The sequence below is a fragment of the Phytophthora cinnamomi genome (genome assembly GCF_018691715.1).
Source record: "Phytophthora cinnamomi strain GKB4 chromosome Unknown Contig9, whole genome shotgun sequence".
Classification (NCBI taxonomy): Eukaryota; Oomycota; class Peronosporomycetes; order Peronosporales; family Peronosporaceae; genus Phytophthora; species Phytophthora cinnamomi.
Genome location: NW_027150942.1, coordinates 832,238 through 848,848, shown reverse-complemented (window position 1 = coordinate 848,848; position 16,611 = coordinate 832,238). Strand labels below are relative to the sequence as shown.

Genomic DNA, 16,611 nt, shown 5'->3' with positions numbered 1-16,611 from the left:
AGCATGTACAAGTACATACACTCCGAACTCCGGAATGCTTTTTTGACTGAGACTATACAGAAGCTTGTTTCGAGTACTCCGGTTTGCCAATAATGGCCCGAACAGGAACTGCCAGGCCTCTCAACGGCTGCGACTCGGTTCTAGAGAGCAATTCAATTTTCGCCAATACCTCCTGGAACACATCGCTGGTATATTGTTTGTCTGGTTGACAGCATAACGATACTAGATCTTCATTCACCTACAAAAAATCCTTGCTTAGGTCGTTGGACAGCTTTCGGTTAACTTCGAGCTCAATGAACAGAGGCAGCTCGGCCATCTTGACCACGTCATTCCGCACATCTTCTTGAACTCGGCATACATATTTTGTCTTCAAAAGAGACCAGAGCGTCAACGTCGATCCACGCCACTACAGTTGTTCTACTCGTTTAACGGAAGTTACCTTCTTGTCCTCGGGCTGCAATGGTGAACTGGAGAACTGGGTTGTAGTTTGGTCTCCACCTGCCATACCGCCGCGGAGCTTTCCGTAACAGCAAAAGCGCATCGCTCCGCACCATTCGTCCAGGAACTCGTACGTCATTGTTCCGTTGCTGCTTAATTACATCGCGAATGGCTCAGAAACTATCGTTTTCGGTGATATTTTCTCGGACGTTGATACTGTAGATGGGAAACGACAAAAACTCTGGAGTGCCAATTGTATTGTATTTCCCAACTTCATTTTGTTAACTCGCCGTGTTCAAAGGCATTTTGCGCTGCCTATTCTAAAGCTTGCGATTCTCTACACCATCAGGGGGTCAGGGGCGTGACTTCCACGTCCAGAGGGCCCTTGACCGGGATCGTAAGCGAAAACTCGTACGTGAGCTTCCACGGGTCCTCCACCGTCTTGATGTCGAACTTGCTGTACAAAGTGGCCAGCGTCAGCTTCATCTGCATCATGGCGAACTTCTGGCCCATGCACGCGTGCTGGCCCGAGCCGAACGGGCTGAACACGAAGGGCGACAGCACGCGCAGCTTGCCCGTCTCCGGATCAATCATGCGCTCCGGCTTGAACTCGCTCGCGTCTTGTCCCCACGTGTCCGTGTTGCGCGCGTTGCAGTAGGACGAGACCATGATGGTTTGGCCCTTGCCGACGAATGTGCCGTCCACCAATGTCGTGTCCCTCATGGCCTCACGAGCGATGAAGCCCGTAGACGGGATCAACCGGATGTTCTCCTTCAAGACAGCCTCCAGGTACACGAGCTCGCGGACCTGCTCCTGCGTCGGCACCTTGATCTCACCCGTGAGCAGTCCCGGCAGCTTCTCCTTCATCTCGTCACGGATCTTCTTCAAGATCTCCGGGTAGCGGTTCATGTTGACGATGAACCAGCACATGCTGTGCGCAGTCGAGTCTCGGCCGGCAAATGTCATGGTCATGACCATGTCGCGCATGATGGTGGCGTCGTCGTCCTCGATATGCATGTCCTGGCTCTCACGAAGCGTGCCCTCCATGAAGAGCGTGATGAGGTCGCGGGCCACCATCTTCTCGCCCTTGGCGGCGAGCTCCGCCTTCTTCTTCATGGACTTCATGATCACTTCGTCGATGAAGTCGTGCAGAATCTTGGTGTTGTCGCGGAAGACCTTCTCCCAGCCGATGCTGAAGTATCTCTTGAGCTCCCAGAGCCACAGCGGCGACTGCACACGGACAGCGTACGCGATGGCGGTCTGGTCGAAAGCCTTCTGGAATTCGTGCTCCTCTTCACGGTGAGGACCGTCCTTGAGCGTGTCCAGCTCCAGTCCGAAGCCGATCTTGGCGATGACGTCCATAGTGAAGTGGCAGAGTTCCTGCTTGGCACTGAACGATACGCCGCGTTTGTGGTAGATATCCAAGACGTCCAGGAAAACCTCCAGCTTCTCACGCACGGTGGCCTCCATGACGTCCTTCATCATCTGCATGGAGAAGAGGTGGCTCGACGTCTTGCGGTGGTAATACCACGGGTCACCATCCGCGATGATCATGCCGTTGCCGAAGATGTCTTCGCTCATGTACTGGCCCACGGGTCCGCGTAGGAACACGTCGCCTTGGGTTGCAAGGGCGTCCTCAATGGTATCAGGAGACGTAAGCACGATCGTCACGGGGCGTCCAGGGATCGCGTACATCCACGGTCGGTGATCGAACTCGATGGACTGCTCGTTGAGCCAGTCGTGGAAGCGCGCGACGTTACCGCCAGCGTCGAACAAACTCTTGAGAATGGGGAGCGTGGTCTTGGGCATCGGTGGCAGCCTCACCCCTTCAAACTTCTTGTTCTTCTTGGTGCTGTGCAGCAGCAACGAAAGCCCCAAACTCACGGCCACCGCAGCCGCAGCGGTGACTGCAACGTCATTCCTGTCGCCGAAGAGCTCCGAAACGGATTTCATGCCGAGTTACTTGGCGATGCGATTCCGGCGGGCTGGAGTGCGATCGGTGGTTGGGAAGCTCGAATGAGTGTCGTGGAGACGAACCGACAAGACGAGAGGCTGTGAGGCGATGAGAGGAGCAGCTCCTTGCATTTAGGAACGCCACGTACGTGAGCCCGTTGCATGAAGAAAAAGTCCACTACCAATCTCAAATGCAGCCATTCCCTCCACTGGTCTACCGATCGTCTTTTTTCTCGCCGTCCACTTCACGTTCGTGGGTCGATGACCACGGCTGCTTTGTTTGTGCCTAGTATTTACTGTAAAAGAGGTTACGCTAGTAAAAATGCCGGCACTACAGTCTGGTAGCGGCGATGCGTCGCGCGAAGAAACCAATGAAGGAAGTACACGCTGTGTTGGCTTGAATTCGCTGAGCAATTTGAATAAACAACTAGGAGATTCTGAAGCTATGAAATCATACTTCCAAAAAAGACATAGCAGCCAAGGTGGAAAGCGAACTACATTGTGCGGAACGACGTTGTGTATTTGTCTGCAATCGTAACCCGACCTTCTACTCGGCAATTTACCGTCTTTGAAGTACTTGAAGTACTTTACGCATTTGGTGCTTCCTCTCAGATGAATAGTGCTTACGTTCGTTTCACAGCTACCGATGCGAGTTGATCCCCTTTCCAACCACCAGCGTAGCCACGCGTTGGCGCTTCCCGGTGGGCAATTGCCGACGTGAAACTCGGTACGATAAGAATTGGAAGCGTGATATTGTCGAGACAACAATTCCAGCGATGCAGGGTACGTTTGCCAGGATATATGCAGCCAGATTCAAGTGTTGACGAAAAATGCAATGGTGACAAGGAACTTGACAACATTTTGAACCTCGTCCTGGAAATTAACTTGAAAAGTTGATCTCCACCATTGGGAGCCCTCCGTTTGGGCCAGCGCCACAGGATTTGAGATATTAGATGCAGATACTGTCGAGCTTATTTTTCGCACCGTAGGCCTGGGAAGGCAGAGTATCGAGTACCTAATCTAATATCCTAACTCGTCAACCACGACACAAGCAACTCTTATGTTTGTTCCGAGCACGTAAGACCTGATGGTCGTTGCAGCATTCTCTTCGCGCTGCGTACCAGCTACATTCATCCAACCAACAGTATGGTTACGAAACCTGAAAGGGACTCGAGTCAAGCAATTAGTGAACACGACACGTACTCATTAGCAGTCGCCGTGCTTACCACGGTTAGCTGCATTTACCGCGGCTCCGGCTCGTCATGCTGGTAGCTTGGATAGATGGCCATAACTTTGCACGTAATACTAAGATGAAAGCTGCCGCGAAGTCAGAAATATTGTACTTTAAGCTTAGTAGCGATCACACATGGTTCTACTACTTGTACAACGGTACCCAGGCCCGGCAACGATATTTTTTCGTAGCGCTGCCAAAACTCCTCAAATGAAGAGGAATGGTTTCTTATCGATGGGCTTACGAAAGCATTGCCGAGGTCACGAGGAACGCAGAAGCTTGCAATCCTACCGGTGGCACCACAACAAGCCCGTTTGACATCCAGATTCGTGTGTGTACGGTACAGGTATGAACTTTGCAGCTTGCCGCCAGCCTGTACAGTCGCTCTCCAGCAGCAACGCCCCGCACACTAGGGCTCACTCGCCGCTTAACGTTTCCATCTAGGAAAAGTTGTCCTGGACAAGTCATCCCAGCATGAGACAACGAACTTGCTTTCGGTCAAAACTTTCGGCCATCCACCTCGAGCGTTCGCCGCCGCCGCGCCGACCGATCAGGCAGCGACCAAGGCCCCGCGGCAGATCACTCAATCGGACGACTCCCAGCTGGGGAGAGGAGTCGGACAGGTGAATCCCGGAGCTGGTGGAGGGCAAGGGCACCGCTGCCAAGGCGCGGCAGCAACCGCGCAATGTATGGAGAGCAAACTCAGCTCACCTCGCACGTGCGACGGTGTCAGCACCTTCGCAGTGGCGACTGCAGCGCCGCCGTTTCCGCTTCCACTTCTAGCGTCCACGCCACCGAAACCATCCAGCGCTGCACCGAGCCGCTCTCTCTCTTGGGAGGTGGAGACCTCTCTGCCTCTGCCAGCAGCGCCGTCCGACACCAGCGCGGACAAATCGGGCAGGAGCGCCGCAGAAACAATCCAGACCTTGACTTGGCTCATATGGCGCTCAGCTCAGCCCGTCGAGCTCCAGCTCCAGCTCCTGCTCCTGCTCCTGCAACAGCGCCGGCACTCAAAAAAGCCCCGTTGTCGGAGTGTCTCGACCTGGAATCAAGTCGCACACAGCGTCTCTTTGCGCGAAACGACCAGGCAAAGCGACGCCAAAACCAAAGCGGAGCCCCCAGCCCCACGGCCGAAAGCCCCAAGCCCGAAGCACCGCATGTATCTCCCCTCGCCTCACTTCCAAAGCCACTCTACCACCCCCAACGTGTCCGACATGGCGCTCCGACCCCGCACCTCCAAGCGCGCGCGCCCGCAGACGTCGCCCACCGCCGCCAAGTTCGCGAGCGGCGACGAGAACCTGCAGCTGCTGTACTTCCGGCAGCCCTCGGCCGCCACTGCCACTGGCAATGCAACGCCAATGCCAATGCGGCCGGCGGGTGTGACAACCAGCGCGACGACCAGCCGCGCCGCAAACGCGCCATGGTGTCCGCCAACCTGCGCTTCCTGGAGAAGATGCCGCCTCTGCGCGACTACCAGCGCGGGCGCTTCGGGCGCCGCGGGGGCGTGGACGGCGGCGACGGCGGCGCCAGCAACAGCGCGCTCTGGATGCGCGCACTCGAGGAGTCGATGGAGGAGACGAGCTTCGTCACGCGCGAGGCGCCCACCTGCGCCGCGCTGGTGGCGCCCGTGCCCGTGCCCGTCGTGGTCGACAGCAGGAGGAGCGCGCAGTTCGTCCCCGTGCCCGTCGCGGTGCTGGGAGCCGGGCGCGTGGGAGGAATCCACGCACATGCACACGCACCGGCGGCTGCGTCGCTGGCCAGAGGCGCAGACGAGGACGCGGCCCGGAGGCGACGGATCTTCGCGCTGCAGGCGGCGCGCGGCGGCGGCAAGGACGACGAGGCCCGGCCGGCTACGGAGGGGCTGGCGCTGTAGCGGCCAGAGCAACGAGGAGCAGGGGGTTGAGCGCTAGGAATGGACGGTCCTGTCTCCGTTGTTTGACGTTGCGTCGGTCTTCTGGTCTGGTGTCTGGCTAGCTACGAGCTGGCGCTGTCGAGAGGCGCGAGAGGCGCGCGCTGGTGACTGCTACTGGAGGATTCATCCTCGTGCTCGTCGACCTGGCTGCTGCTGGTGTCGAGCTCGTCGCGCAGGATGCGGTCCCATTTCTCCTCGGCCGACACGGCGAACGCCGCCTTGGAAGGCGCCTGCTGGAGGGGGCGACGCTGCTGCTGCGAGCGGCGAGGCGACAGCTTCCACTTCAAGGCGGCGCTGCTGGACGTCGGGCTGGGCGGCTGGCGCGGGCCGCAGCCGAAAGGTGTCGGGCGCACGAGCAGCTTCTGGCTGCTGGCCTCGGACACTCGCGACGACGGGCAGGAAGGCGGCGACGACGGACACCCGAGCAGACGAGGGCGCTTTGCTTGCGGCGGCGGGGCGTTCTCTTCGTCCGTGAGCCGATCGACGTCGCTGCTCGCAGCTGCAACGCCAGTGCCGGTGAGGCTGGACGAGTCGACCTTGCACAGCACCTCGCCTTCAAAGCCGCTGCCTTTACCATCGCGTCGTCGGTTGGCGGGGTTCCGGACACGCTGGACGTGACTGCGAACTGGGCGGCTCTCGAAGTCCTTGAGATCGTGCGCGGTGATGCTGGAGCTACCGATCGATACTGGAGGCTCATGCAACGCCGCTAAAGGCTTGAAATTCTCACTCACTTTCGGGCTTCGGAAGTTCACGATGTGGTCGGAGGAGCCCAAGACGCTGTCGAGGTGCGTCCAGGACGAGTGCGACGACGGCCGAGGCTTTTCGTACTGGACTCGCGACGTCGAAGCTTGCGCTCTTCTCGAACTAGCGATGGGGTCCTCCTGTGACGACTCCGCTTGGCGTTGGTGAGGCAACACCATGCCGCTGCTTTCCGAAGAAGTCGAGGATCGCGTTCTACTCGACTTCGGCCTTGGCTTTGAGGATGCCTGGCGTTCTTCTTCCAGCAAGACAGCGGCGGCAGTATCCTTCCACACGTAGCTTTCGTGTGTGACTGGATTAATCTGGCCCGATGCGATGAACGCAACGACGTCGTCGCGGAGCTCCACGTTGCCTAGGAAGTGGAGACCCTTGTCCACTCGCGGAAGGATGTCTTTCGAAGCGTCGAGAGGGCTCAGCATTTTCAGCTTCTGTTAGATTGTATACATGCAAAACCAAACATTAGAAAACAATAAAAACTATACACTATTCAACCGCACAAAGTTTTGAGAACATACCGCATCACGGGGATCAAACACGAGTTGGTGACGGTATGTGAGGATGGCGGAGCAGTAGTGCTCCGCGAAATTGTCGGGGAGCACTGACCCCTTCTGCTTCTGCAGTGCTGCCAACACCTACACAAACCCGTTGCGTTAGCGAGTTAACCCTCAGCGTTCAACGCAGCAGCTTCTCCTACCTCGGTTGGCGTCTTGTATTGGCTCACGAGCTTGTAGGCAGTGATAATGCCCACACCGCTGACGGACGGGCAGTAGTCGCACCCAGCGAGAACGCAGAGCTGAATAAACTGTTCAAAACACAATCACAAATACAGCAACCAAAGTCAACAATCCCTTCCAGAGCACCTCAATCAACCTCCAACCTCAATGTACCATTTCCTCCGTCCATCCGACGAACGACAGCTCTTCGTTCGCGCCCAGACTCCGCCTCTTGAGCTCGCTACCCCACCCATCCGGACTCAACTTGAAGAGCGCCGTCTTGACGCCGTACGGAACACAGTCCGAGTCGTCTGAGATGACCACGTCCACAATCTTCTGCCTCGACATGAAGGCCAGCTGCGCATCCGCCTCGTAGGGTGCGACGTAGAACGTGATGTTCATGCGTCGCAGCACTGCGATGAGCTTCATGACCATATCATTTGTCACCGACACAGCCCTGGTGCAGGCCGTGAAGATGGCTCGTCCGTCCCTATCCTCGCCCTTGTCCTTCAGCAGCTTCTCGGCCTTGAGCTTCCATTCCTTACGAGACCTATATGGCCCCAAAACCACCACCTAATCTTTAGTACTCTGAAGCTAAATTTTAGTCCCTGCATCGCCTCCCCAACCTGGCGCGAGCAGCGTTCTCCTGGGCTTTGGAGGGCAGTGGAGCTCCGTCGAACACTAAGATGGGCGTGATGTCGTGCTCTTGCAGCAGCTTGATCTGCTGGATGCCGAAGTTCAGATACCTGTTACAGGTGCAGTTGCAGTTTTTAGTGCTAATTATAGGGTTGTGTTGATAAAACGTAGATTAATTCGCTGCGCACGCGTCGGTGGGCCGACCCAGCACCAGGTCCACGGGGCAGCTGTACGCGCCCTTGTACAGCCAGCCAGAGGCGTCCACCCCCACGGTCTTGCCCGCGTACTTGGACACGTGCACCTGGTCCGTGACGCTCTTGAGCACCGGCAGCAGCCCCGTCACGCCCATCACTAACTCGTAGCTTGGCGTCTTGCACTCCGAGTTTGAATCTGGCGCCAACAAGACGACTGATCACTGGTCAAAAAGATGGATTATTTCAGCCAACAGCAATAGTCTGCGACGTGTGACGAATGAGTGTGGATTTCAACCAATTATGAGCGTCTGCGACGTGTGACGAGGTGCTGCTTGGACTTTGCAGCCGGGCATGCGTGTCATTGCAGCAACGTTGCCGTTTTGCCCCCGCGCCCGCCCACTTCTTGTTCGGCCGGACAACGTTTTCTCCTGCTACAGTGTTACATTGCATTGCAGTCATGCCGCTTACGCTCGCTCAAGCTCAGTGCCATTCGCGCAGCCTGTATCGGCGCATTCTGCGCGAGAGCCGCCAGCTGGAGCCCAACACGCGCGAGTTCTACCGCCGTTTTGCGCGATCCGTGCAGGTTGTTGGCAAGAAGATGCACTTATCTTCGGCTTATTGACAGCAACTAGCTTATTTACAGTTGTTTCACTGTGTTATCGGTGCAAGGGATTCCCGAGCCACGCAGGCGACACGGACCCGGATGCTATCGAGGACCACATTCGCCGCGTTGAGCAGGACATCCACTGCGTGCTGCTGGACCACGGACTCCACTCGTCGTAGACGTCTGAGCGAGAGGAGCTAGTCCACTTCATTGTATAAAGCTCAGATTCATACATACTTCTCAATCGCTCATGCTAACTTGATGCATTCGCTGTTGGCTGACCTGCGTCAGTACTGCTTGCAGTCGTAGGAGCAGCAACAGTTACGGCCTTGGGTCGCGAGTGTTTCTTGCTCGGCTTGCCCTTGCCCGAGCGTTCGGGCCACTTCTCCTCACAGAATGAGCGCGCGGCGTCTAAATAGGCCTTCCACGTCTCTCGCCCTTGGGCGTCATAGATGCGAGGAGGCAATTCGTCCCGACGCAGCGCGTTCTTGATGACGATGATGTTGGCGTTGAACTCCCTGTCCAGTATCACTGTATCCTTCTCCAGTAGCGGCATCTCCGAGGGGTAAGTGATTGCACCGACGAAGAACAAGGTCACCATCGGAAGCTCTGCGTTCTCCACTAACAAGCTGCTGTCATCCATGATATGGGAGAGTCGCTGCTGAGCATTCGAGACTTCCAAATAGTACGAGTAAGTTTTGGCTAGCTGCTTGAGCAGCGCGTCAACTGGCCGATCCTCTCCTGCTAGCTGCGTCTGGGTCATCATGTCCAGGGTATCGACGCCTGATTTCCCAGTGGACGCACCCTCGATTGTGTTAAAAAATGCTTGGAGTCGGCTGCGAAGCACTTTGCCTCGCGCGTGAAGCACCATGCCGAGCATAATATCAATCACGTCGTGCTCTTCCTTGCAGGCGAGCACCCAGGAGCCCACCTCCTTCAACCTTGCGTAGGCCTCGTTCTCCTGAAGCAGTGCGATGTAAAATCGCCAGTATTTGAGGCGGTAGTAATCGTACTTCATCTGGCGCTGGTTTAGCTCTTCAAACTTCTTCGCCGACGGAATGTACTCCGAGAACCAGATTGCAACAATTTGAGGACGCCTCTTGTCAAAGATCGGAGCCATCTCCTTCAGCGCCCGTGCAGCCGCGTCAGAAGGACCCTCCACCTTTTCCTCGTTCCGGCGAGCTTGAATAGCACCCAGCAGTGCGCTGACAGTGTCGTCCGTGTATCCGCTCTGCCCGAGGACCGAGTAGAAGGTTGATAGCCAGTATACCAGACGCGCTAGCACGTACCGAGACGGGTGAAAGTATCGATCCTCGTCAGGAATCGACTCAAGCGCCTCGATAATATTCAGCGCAAGCCAACCCCGAGCAAGAGTGACGTTTAGCTCTCGGATGTCATCGTCACTGCCGGTATCGGATAGGAGAGCAAGAATCTCATCTTTTTTGGTGGAGCTTGCGCTTTTGATATCGCTTGTTGTCTTTGAGCTAGCCTTTGTCGCTGAGACTTCAGAGGCGGGTGAAGCAACGTTCTCTTCGCTGCTGCTCTTCTCGTCTGTCGCTTTGGTCAAATCAGAATCGGCACTTTCGTCATCGCCTTCCTCGTCATCGTCTTTTTCCTCCTCTTCCTCTTCGTAGAAGTGGTTGCAGACCAACCGCAGCGCAGCCACTGATGGCGACTCGCTAATTGTCAGATCTATTCGCAAAGCTTGAAGAGAATAAAATGCATGAACGAGAGCGTGCTCCCTGTCACCTTCATCGCGGGCCGCTTCCGCCTTGGCAAAGCAGCTCGCCATTTCTGTTGCAGTTGATAACGCATCTGGGTCGGATAGATCTTGTCGTCGAAGCTCGCACCAGCGTTTCTTCTTTAGAGTTTTGCCGATCATGTATTGCAAGCGGAAGTGATCTTCGTGTGCGTCATCGTTGGACTCGCAAATCGCCAGTCCTTCTCGGAAATACACGAGAGTTTTCTCAAGTAAACGCGAGTAGACCGTGAGAGGAAACAGCGCAGCATTCAACTCCTTCATCAAAGAAAATTCCTGCAAAACATTGTAGAGCAGCAATCCACACTCCTCGTTGCACTCGATAGATTTGCTATGAAGCTCATCTAGTTTCTCATCAAAGTCATCTCCTTCGCCCTCAGCATCTTCACCAGCACTGTCGCTCTGGCTTTGCAGTTTCATCTTGTGAGTTTTAGTAGCCTCCTCAGCCAATCGCGCAGCCATGTCGAAGCATCGTCGAGCGAACTCAATTACTTGCGCAATGTATGTCGTTGCGAACACTTCGATGGGGATACGGCCCGTAGCAGGTTGGCTTTGGTCGGTGTATTTCTTGGTCTCTTCCTTAAAGTCCTTGGAAGTGGAAACCTTACCCGGCTTGTGTCCATCGGTACCTTTGCTTTCCCACCCTTTCATTTTCTTGAATAAGCTCCAATCCAAAACGACATTATCGAACGACAGCTCTTGTTGGCTTGAGTCCTCAACGAATATTTTCGCTGTATACCACCGTAACGCTTGAATCCTGAGCTTTTGTCCCAGTACAGCTGCGAACGCATCAGTAGCCGCATGGTACAGTTCTTTCATCGTTTTCCCCAAACGAATCCATGAGTCAATGCGGTCAGGATGGTAGTACAGCACGTCTTTCATCAAGAACTCCACGCGTTCTCGAACCTGTTGTTCCATGTCCATGAGCTCGCCGAGATTTCCTCGTCGCTTTACTCGCCCGAGAATGAAATTTGCACCCATCAAATACCACAGGTGACCCAAGCAGGCCTCATCTGCCGATGTTGCTGTTGTGCCAGCGTCAAGCGGGAATGGAGGCGGAATTTCTTCCTGCAAAAGACCCTTTGGGGCTAGATACGCTTCCAACGGTGGCGACACGGACGCCGGCTGCGCAGATAGCGCAGCGAAATTAGAATCGGCGAGAGCGTCACGTACGGCATAGAGCAATTTGAGGCGCTCTTTCTTCTGACCGTTGTTTTTTGGTTTTGTCGCCAGAAGAATCGGCACGGCGAAACGAGTGAGCCGCAGTGCATCCTGGTGCCTGACATATTGTTCTGCGTTCTGGAGCGAAGCAAATGTGGCCCCTGTTTTGTGGTCATCGGTTCCAGATAAAATTTGCACATCGTACAAACAACGATAGCATTGACACATCTCCTTCTGGAAACAATATTCAGCTTCTTCCTCATCTTCATCTTCATCCTCGTCATCGTCTTCGGCACTACCATCATCCGAGATTTTGGCAGATTTTTCATCTTCTCGAACGCTCGCTTTTTGATTCACGAATTTGCTCAATAACAACGTACAAGACTCGAGAAAGCACGACGTTTTGCCGGAATCCGGTGAAGACCGCAACTCAGAAAAGTATGCCAAGCCACAAATCCCGTGCTGACCAAGTCGTTCATGCAAAAGATGAATCAATTCGACCAATTGAGGTAGCGAGGCGGTCAGGTCCGGTTGACGGAAACTCTCGAACAGCAACACGAACAAGATGGCACCATTGCCAAAGAGTTGTCTTGGGGTCTTGCCATCGCTGCCAGCCACGGTCTCTTCTTCCTCCTTCATTAATGTGCAACATAGTGTCATTAATGCAGATCTCTTCGGGAGTGGAAGCGACAGAGCGAGTTTTTCATTGCCGTGGAAAGATCGGTTCAGGAAGCGAAGAAGCTCTACGAGGAACACTCGGATACGATCACGGCGTGGCTGCTTTCGTTTAACCGGATGAGGCACCAGCGTGAACAAATTTCTGAAGTTTTCACTGGAGAGCGATCGAATAACGTACAGTAGTCGAGCCATAGCATCCACCCCAATCATTTGAGGATCGTTGTCGCCGTCGCTAGAGGCTTCATTAACTTCTAGCGTAACACGTACCATTGAAAGCACGTCGCTAGGAGAGTCAAAGCGTAGTAATATTGACGGTTTCAGGCACCTTACAGATAATGCACGTAGCAAAATCCAATGGTTGTTGGTAGCTATCCGTCCACAGTGATTTTGCGTAAGTTCTGTCAGCAAGAAGTCCAATGCTGTGAGAGCGTTTGTGCATGCCTCATCTGGCGAGTCGTCAAGGGTGGTTGGCTCTTTCGTTACAGCCAACCCATCCAAAAAATCAATTACATAATAAAGTGCCGTCAACAGGAACAATATGGAGTCTTCATCTGTATACGTTGAGCTCTGTCCCAGCGACTCGAGCACCATTTTAAAACGCTTTTTGTTGTTATCACCGCGAACTGCTGAATCGTCTTCATCAACTTCGAATTCGTTCAGAAAATCCATCATACGGGGCGCTTGATTCGCTGGGAAGAAGTGCCCTAACAAAACAGATACAACCTGATCGTGATATCCAGCTTCAAACAAGCGCTGAGCTTCTGAACATACATCTGAAAAACGCAGACCAGATATCTTCTCATCCAAGATTTCTACTGTGATTTCGTTGTCAGCTTTCTGATTCGGCAGCTCAACTCTGAAATCATCAATTTCACCATCATCTTCATGACTGCTACCCCTTTCACTCAGCTCAAGGAGCTTCTCTCTGCACTTGCTGAAATATTGCTGTGCCATCTGAGGGTTTCCACAACGCTCGTACATACGTGCGATAAGCCAAAGCAAACGTAGAAAATCACTTCCAGTTGGACAGTCTGTCGCCTCCTCCGAGTCTTCGAGCCAACCAAACTCGAAAAGAAGCTTTTGAGCCTGAGCCAGCTGGTTTTCCACTGCCTTTTTCAATTTCCGCCGTCTTTTCCCGCGAACAGGTTGCTGAAGAAGCATATCAAAGTGGAGCTCCAGTAGAAATAGTTGAGCAGCAAGTGTTAGTCCATTTCCTTCGAAGCGACTGCCTTGGACGAGCGAGTGATCAGCAACATTAATGACGCTAGACTGCGTTATCCCTCTTGGCGTTCTCGCGACGTCCAGCTCCCCCTTTAGTACTTTTTCCAGCCAAGTGCAAACTATATGAATATTTTCATCCTCCGTTCCAAGTTTCAAGTGTGCCCATCGGCCACATTGGTTCAGGTAGTGCCGCACCCAGTCCATTACGCCGCGAGATGGTGCGTCTCCACCATCACAGTCGCTTACAAATTCTGAAATCCGCTTCCCGGTTACCAATTCTGCATGGGAAGGTGCTTCCCTCGATGCTGTTCTATCTCTTGACGATTTCTGAGAAGACTGCGAATCCATAGCAATCGCAGATCCTTCAGTTGACGACGGGAACGCAAAAGGCGGTATTTGCGCGATAATCTCCTTGCTGGCGTTCGAAACCCGAAATTTCGCGTCGACGAGCTTAATATCCAACGGCGGCAGCCACTCGATCGAGACGGATTCTGGGGTCGATTCCCTCTCCTCGTCTCCAACAGCATCCGGAAGAAAAGCCCCCAAGCGGTACGCCAAGTCCTTCTCGCGAGCTTTCTTGACTGCAGCCGCGTGCTCTTCCCGCAACCGTTCCTCGTTACGCCGCGACTTCCGCCTCCTGGGTGGGAACTCCAACAAGTCGCTCAGTTGAATCCCGCTGTCTTGCGTGTCGTTATCCGACACACCAGTCGACAGCGACGTCTCCAACGCCGCAGACACTTTCGCCACCTCCTTGTGCTTTGGACGCTTTGCCGGCGGTGGTGGAAGATCCTCCTCAACATGCTTCTCTTCATCAAGCACCTCCTCCTTATCACCAGTCTCCTCCTTCTCTCCTTCTTCTTCTTCTTCCTCTTTCTCCTCCTTCTCCTCCACGCTCTCCTTCTCCACCTGCTCATAGCTGACCTGAATCTGCACCGCCGCGCGCAGCACGTCCACTTCTTCGTCCCTGTTGCCGTCCTCAAAGGCCTCCAGCAGCACCTTCCCCAGCGCGCTCCAGGACGGCTGCGTCAGCTCGTATTTCCTGCTCTGCATGCTCTGCTCCAGCTGCTGGCTGCGGCGCTGCTGCAGCACCTTCCTCCTCTTCTTCTGCCCCTCTGCGATGTCATGCAGGTGGTCCAGCCGCTTGCGCGCGCGGCGCAGCAGCTTGTCGTCCCTGTTTGTGCCCATTTTGCCCATCTTGCCCATAAATTTGGGCTCCTCGTCGAGGACCCGCACCGAGGCGCACAGCGGGTCGTGCGCCCGGATGTGCGCCGCCACGCGCGCGTACGCGTGGGCGTCGCCGAGCTCGTGCAGCACCTCGGCCAGCGCGCGCGCCAGCGGCCAGTACGTGGCGTCCACTCGCAGCCCCTCCTCGAGCGCGCGCCGCGCCAGCCAGAGCTTGCCCGTCTCCACGGCCGCCTGACCCATTTGGCACCAGACCACCACGTCCGTGGCGTCCAGCGCCAGCGCGCGCGCGAAACAGGTCAGCGCCGCCTCGAAGGCGCGCGCCTCCACCTCCATGGACGCCAGGTTCTTGTGGCACAGGTACTCCAGGCGCGCGCTCACGGCCACGGCGCCGCTCAGCAGCTGCTCGTAGAGCTGCCGGGCGCGCGCCGTCTCGCGCCGCTGCTGGCAGCGCAGCGCCTGCTCGTACAGCGCCGCGTTGTCCGCGTCCTGCGCCTCCTCGGTGGCGCGCGCCTGCGCCGCGCTCGCGCGGGCGTCGCCCGCCGACACGTTCAGCGCCGCCCAGGACGCCATTAGTGCTGCTCAGCGGGATTATGGGGCAAAACTGACTAATTGGTACCGGTAATTGGGTATTAACCTGCGGATTTGGGCAACTATTACCCTTTATTAGACAAATAGTAAGCCCAAGTAATTGTTATGAGATGCGGCTACTGCACACGAAACGCAAGTACATCATGTACTCCCTAACACTAGCATGTTAGTTACTGTATATGTTAGCTAACTGTTAGTTAGTGTCTAGTATTTTGAGCTAACATGTCAGTAGAAGTTAGAGGGATAAGCGTGAACTCGACGATTAGAAAACTTGAAAGTGAGCTTGTAGTCTCCTTTGCTGCATCTAATAGCGTATAATATCCTTCTCTGATGTCATTTTAGTAACACGCTAGCTAGTGAACTGTTAGCCAAATTGTCGCTGAAGTATCAATTACAATTGCTTCAACGAATTTTGGTTGGAGTGTTCTCCTATAATGAACCAACTAAGGCTATCTTCACTCGTAGTTGCTATCAGAGTAGCTATCGGTCGTGTGTGATTGGCTGTTGCTATCGTCTTGATGCTTAGCAATAGCAACTCGTCGCCAACTCCAGCCGTCAGAGCGCTATGAAAGACATTGCATACGCAAATATGGCTCACGATGAAGTTGAATCATAGGACGCTCGCAATTTGCCTGCACAGATGTTCGGGAGTACTGTAGAGTATTGGTTCAGACGATTGCGACGACAGCGGCGATGGTGATGGCGCCGACGACACAGCTCTGTCGCCGACACCGACAGCTGGACCGACATAGCAACCGCCACAGCAACCGCCACCTGAGGACCACGTCAACGTTGCCACTGCATAAACTATTGCGTGGGTGCCGCATCAACAGCGACACTGCATAATCAAGCCCCATTGGTTGGAGCTGCAGAACTGGAGGGTGCTGCCATACAGGGCCCTCCCTCCCTTGCTGGGCAGGCAGGAGTAGGAGAGAATCGATAAATGCTTGCCTAAATGAACTCACTTCGCAATCTACTTTGCAGCGCGCAAACGTCATAAGTACACTAAATGCAAGTCATCGGCATTTGGCGTCCAAACACTTTCGCATGCAAGGAACTGCCTCCCTAACCTCAATTTCCTCTCTTCAAAGCGCTCCTAACAGCCACAACACCGCACACTCTTAACATGAAACTTGTTGCATGTTCATACGCACGTATGCTGTGGGGCCACCGCCCAAGCGCGCCTCCGGCACCCGCCACCAAGCCTGCAATTTGGAAAATGAAAGTGAGGACCGGGAGGACCAGAATCAAGAAGATCTAATCCGTCACTTACTTCGGTACCTTCTCGTGAAATTGTTTATGACTGTAACCACTCCGCACATCTAACGGATTTCACCGAATAGTACCCGGGTCACTATTTACTACTTACTGGTAGGTATAATAAGCCTTCTCCGTGCATTAGGAGAAGCTCTGGATTTTATCATGAAGTAAGTTCTGTTTCTTAGCTACACAGCCTCTCTGTTTCTGCCAGTGCCTCTTGAAGTATTGTAGGGAATCCAGTTAGTCGTTCCATTAGATAGAGTTCTTTCATCGTCTTAACTGGGGTCATCGCGATATAAAATGACGTAGTATTGTGTGG

The 16,611-nt window shown here is 54.6% G+C and overlaps 6 protein-coding genes across 6 annotated transcripts; 2 read left to right on the top strand and 4 right to left on the bottom strand.

The window, feature by feature from the left end:
• Positions 1–783: 783 nt before the first annotated feature.
• IUM83_16391 (Cytochrome P450 86A2) lies at positions 784–2,391 on the bottom strand (the record flags this gene model as incomplete). Its single annotated transcript, XM_067941269.1, has 1 exon — positions 784–2,391. The coding sequence occupies one exon, from the start codon at positions 2,389–2,391 to the stop codon at positions 784–786; it is 1,608 nt and encodes a 535-aa protein (XP_067798418.1).
• A 1,491-nt stretch (positions 2,392–3,882) lies between these two features.
• Positions 3,883–4,562, bottom strand: IUM83_16390 (uncharacterized protein; the record flags this gene model as incomplete). The annotated part of the gene is made up of 3 exons (XM_067941268.1): positions 3,883–3,909; positions 4,022–4,077; positions 4,334–4,562. The coding sequence occupies 3 exons, from the start codon at positions 4,560–4,562 to the stop codon at positions 3,883–3,885; spliced, it is 312 nt and encodes a 103-aa protein (XP_067798392.1).
• Positions 4,563–5,042: 480 nt separating this feature from the next.
• Positions 5,043–5,495, top strand: IUM83_16389 (Mannan polymerase complex subunit mnn9; the record flags this gene model as incomplete). Its single annotated transcript, XM_067941267.1, has 1 exon — positions 5,043–5,495. The coding sequence occupies one exon, from the start codon at positions 5,043–5,045 to the stop codon at positions 5,493–5,495; it is 453 nt and encodes a 150-aa protein (XP_067798488.1).
• Positions 5,496–5,596: 101 nt separating this feature from the next.
• IUM83_16388 (putative exonuclease 1) lies at positions 5,597–7,991 on the bottom strand (the record flags this gene model as incomplete). Its single annotated transcript, XM_067941266.1, has 6 exons — positions 5,597–6,721; positions 6,809–6,925; positions 6,988–7,095; positions 7,181–7,556; positions 7,633–7,752; positions 7,831–7,991. The coding sequence occupies 6 exons, from the start codon at positions 7,989–7,991 to the stop codon at positions 5,597–5,599; spliced, it is 2,007 nt and encodes a 668-aa protein (XP_067798403.1).
• A 302-nt stretch (positions 7,992–8,293) lies between these two features.
• Positions 8,294–8,619, top strand: IUM83_16387 (LYR motif-containing protein 9; the record flags this gene model as incomplete). The annotated part of the gene is made up of 2 exons (XM_067941265.1): positions 8,294–8,419; positions 8,506–8,619. The coding sequence occupies 2 exons, from the start codon at positions 8,294–8,296 to the stop codon at positions 8,617–8,619; spliced, it is 240 nt and encodes a 79-aa protein (XP_067798444.1).
• Positions 8,620–8,693: 74 nt separating this feature from the next.
• IUM83_16386 (putative exonuclease 1) lies at positions 8,694–15,014 on the bottom strand (the record flags this gene model as incomplete). Its single annotated transcript, XM_067941264.1, has 2 exons — positions 8,694–11,324; positions 13,506–15,014. The coding sequence occupies 2 exons, from the start codon at positions 15,012–15,014 to the stop codon at positions 8,694–8,696; spliced, it is 4,140 nt and encodes a 1,379-aa protein (XP_067798443.1).
• Between the last annotated feature and the right edge of the window lie 1,597 nt (positions 15,015–16,611).